General features: G+C 37.3%; 1 protein-coding gene across 1 annotated transcript in view; it reads right to left on the bottom strand.

Moving 5' to 3' along the window:
* Positions 1-3,321, bottom strand: part of IL16 (interleukin 16) — a gene marked incomplete at its 5' end in the record, with an annotated part of 20,015 nt that overhangs the window by 4,185 nt on the left and 12,509 nt on the right. Inside the window, 3 exons of the mRNA XM_010087740.1 lie at positions 212-395; positions 903-1,998; positions 3,201-3,317. Of these exons, the coding sequence (XP_010086042.1) occupies positions 212-395; positions 903-1,998; positions 3,201-3,317 (1,397 nt within the window). The remainder of the gene's footprint in view (positions 1-211; positions 396-902; positions 1,999-3,200; positions 3,318-3,321) is intronic.

The following is a 3,321-nucleotide window of genomic DNA, read 5'->3' as shown; positions in this document are numbered from 1 at the left end:
AATTGTTATCCCATTAGTTAAAATGGATATTACTTTTGCTTAGTTATCTTTGAAGACCTCAAGATTTTTGATCAAAAGAGCTAAACGTTACTACTGGTATATATTGATGTCACTCTTTCATTTATTATAATATCAAGTTGCAAAGCTTAACCAGGCACATGCACTCCACAGCTTTCTGAAAATCATGCACAAAAAGCACAAGCAGATTTACCTTTAAGGTTGCTTCATCTAGCGATTTGACTTCCTCTATAAGCTTTGCTAACTCTTCAGGGGAAAGCAGAGAGATGACGGACTGCCCTGACACACCGGATGCTTGAGGTGAGCCGTGTTCATGTTTCTCTTCCTCTTTCTCATTGTCTGCTAGGCTCGCAGTGTATTCTCTCAATTCTGAGAGGCTGTCACATTGTGACAGGAATAAAAAAGAAATGTTGACTTATGAAAGAACATACCCACAAAAGCGTAGTACAGACCATTTTGGATCAGTTATCTTTTGATCTTATCTGCATTTAATTGGGGTGGTAGCTCCTATAGTAAGCTTTATAAATACATAGAAATGTAAATTAATCACATTAGCTTAACAGAGTTAGGATCTATCAAATAAAAGAATAGGAATAATCTTTTGGCCTCAGGCAAAAACAGACAAATCTTCTTTATCATCGAGATGCTAGAAATTTTCCTCCTTAAGTAGGAGGAGTGTGAAATATACATGCTCTTATATAGCACAGATTAAAAGCAAGTGTAACAGCCATGTGAGTCATTCAACCTTTGTGCTCTGAAAAAGTTCTTAACTTAGTCTGTGCTTTACTATTTATTGTGTGCCGCTGCCTTACAATGTTAATCTGTGAGCACAGATGCTCACCAACGCTGATCTGAAAAGCTGATATTTAAATATTGTATCTTACTTTAGTGAAAACCCAGTGTCCAGGTGATGATTCTCACTTGCAGGTGAGGAAGAAGTCCCATCCTCCTCCACAGAGGACTGAGACAACGTGTCCAGAGTTTCCCATGCACTGTTTCCAGAAGAGACTGGAGACTGAGGAAGGCAAAGCAAAGATTTCATTAAAGCAGATGACACCTGGCTGCTGATGGAATATATTTTGCTACACTTTTCATCATACGGCTTCATTATCTCACAAGACTGGGTAGCTGTAAGTGGGAAGCTCCGTGATCTTAGGCTGTGTGCTTTTGCTACTGATACAAGATGGGAAGTTGTAAAGGCTTCTGCAGTTAAGAGACCCAAGGAATTTTCAGTGTTGGTATTGTTGCATTTTTCTGAGCTGGCCACAAGGACCTCCCTGGGAGAGGAAGATCTCTCTAGGCTCTTTGTACCCATGACCACAGGTGACTTGGACTGTTGTTGGCCAGTTTCACAATGTTGGAGAAAGGCTTTGTTTAAATGGGCTGGAGCCACTTCTGACCCCGATGCAGTGGGAGAGTGTTCTTTCTGGACTGATGGTTTCAGGCTAAACCTTCGGTGTACTTTTTCAGGTGACTGCGGAGCACTCAAGGATTCAAATGAGCTTATTCTTTGTTTTATTGATGATCCCCTAGGAGAGACATGGGATAAACTGGATTGCAGTTCTTTGCTGGAAATACTCTTACAGTCAGGAGGACTTTGATCTGCCTGTGGTTTTAGATCTGAATTTGCTTTCCTCAGTCCTTTCAGACTTTGGCGAAACCAGGCTGGCTTAGGTGCAACAGGAGGACCCTTTTTCACGGTGTCATTTTCATCTGATTTTAGCACTTTTGAACCAGCTATTTCTGATTCTGATTTCTTCAGAACAGTCTCTGAGCTGCTTCGATTTTGATTCTCTTTGTTTGTGTCGATGCCAGGTTGCAAATCTAAGTGGATGTTGTCTTCACTCATGGTAGGATTAAATAAGCTTTTTATGCAGTCAGAAATTTTAACCCAAGGGTCTTCTGTTGTTGTATCAAGACTATAATCTACCCGTGCTTGTCTTTTAAGTATAGGCCTTTGTATTGATGAAAGCAGATTCCCTGTATTTAGAGAAACATTGATTATAAACAAGTTTCCTTCTGCTTCTCTTTCTCCATCCCTTATGTATGCATTGTTATTAATTCATTAAGTTTGAATTTCATTCAAGCCTCCAATAGGTATTTTTTTAAGTTTCTAAAAAGTTTAAACTTTTATAAAATTCCCAACTCCTGATATACAAGTTCTGATTCTTGACACTGAAATTAACTGAAAGTAAGGATGCTGTTATGTGCTTAAATACAAGACCCCTTTTCTAAAGGGTTTGCAACTTCTAAAGGTAACTTGAAATTCTGGGGTGCTGAAGTTATTATATAGGCTATACCAGTTAAAGGTGAAGGTTAAAATTGCAATGTTGTTTGCAGCCTAGTGAAAAATCTGGTGTTACAGTAAATTCTTTAATAAAATATTTTTTCTTTCCTAACTTTATAAGTATATCGTGCTCTAAAAAGACTCTCCTGTGAAGATCTTTGATTTATGCTTCCTTAAATTTGTGCAGGCATTTCCAGCTGTATTTTTCTAGTAAGTAAAAATTTAATTCTAAAGTAGGAATATTTTTTTACATCACAGACTAATTAAGCATTTTAATGTTAGCCATGATAGAGGTGAATGGCAGCAAGCTCATGTTTGTGCAGTTGCACAATTACTGTTATCTGCTTCAGTGTAAATAAAAATATTTTTTTCATGCGCAATTTTTTTAATGATCTGAGCCAGAAGTTACAGAATTACATAATGGTTTAGGTCATAAGGGACTTCTTGAGATTGTCTGGACACTTAACACTAAGTGTCTTTAATTCTAACTAGCCCAAGAAGATACTAATTTATTATCAGTGGTTTGCACCATTGCAATAATTGAGCCTTGAAACTACGCATAAAAATGTCCTTTAGAAATGCTAAACTAACTTTTAATATCAAATTTTCAATATAAAATAAGCAGTTTCATCTGAAGTGGTATAGCAATAGTATACCTGTCCACTAATACTTTTTTACGATAAATCGTTTATTATGCTGCTTTTAGTATAGTTTCCCATTTTTCTCAAAGATTAACCAATAGTTTGAAATTTCATCTCTTCACCCCTGAATTTACAGATATGGGTTGAAGTCTACATATAAAGAGGGAGGTGAAGTCAGCTTGATACCCATTTTGGACTCCAAATTAAATGCTATGTTCACCTGCAAAAAAAGAAGTTAATGGAATTAAACATACCTAAGTTTGCTTTTCTTTCTTGATCTCTGCCCACTGGAACAGCAGTTATGTGTTCAGTCTCATGTGCTGTAGGAGAAGCGGTAAGGGCACTGTGGGTTATATCAGTTTGATGACCCTCTAG

This window comes from Pterocles gutturalis, unplaced genomic scaffold (genome assembly GCF_000699245.1).
Source record: "Pterocles gutturalis isolate BGI_N339 unplaced genomic scaffold, ASM69924v1 scaffold27421, whole genome shotgun sequence".
Taxonomy (NCBI): Eukaryota; Metazoa; Chordata; class Aves; order Pterocliformes; family Pteroclidae; genus Pterocles; species Pterocles gutturalis.
The sequence above is the reverse complement of the archived record's forward strand: the minus strand, read 5'-3'. Positions and strand labels throughout refer to the sequence as shown.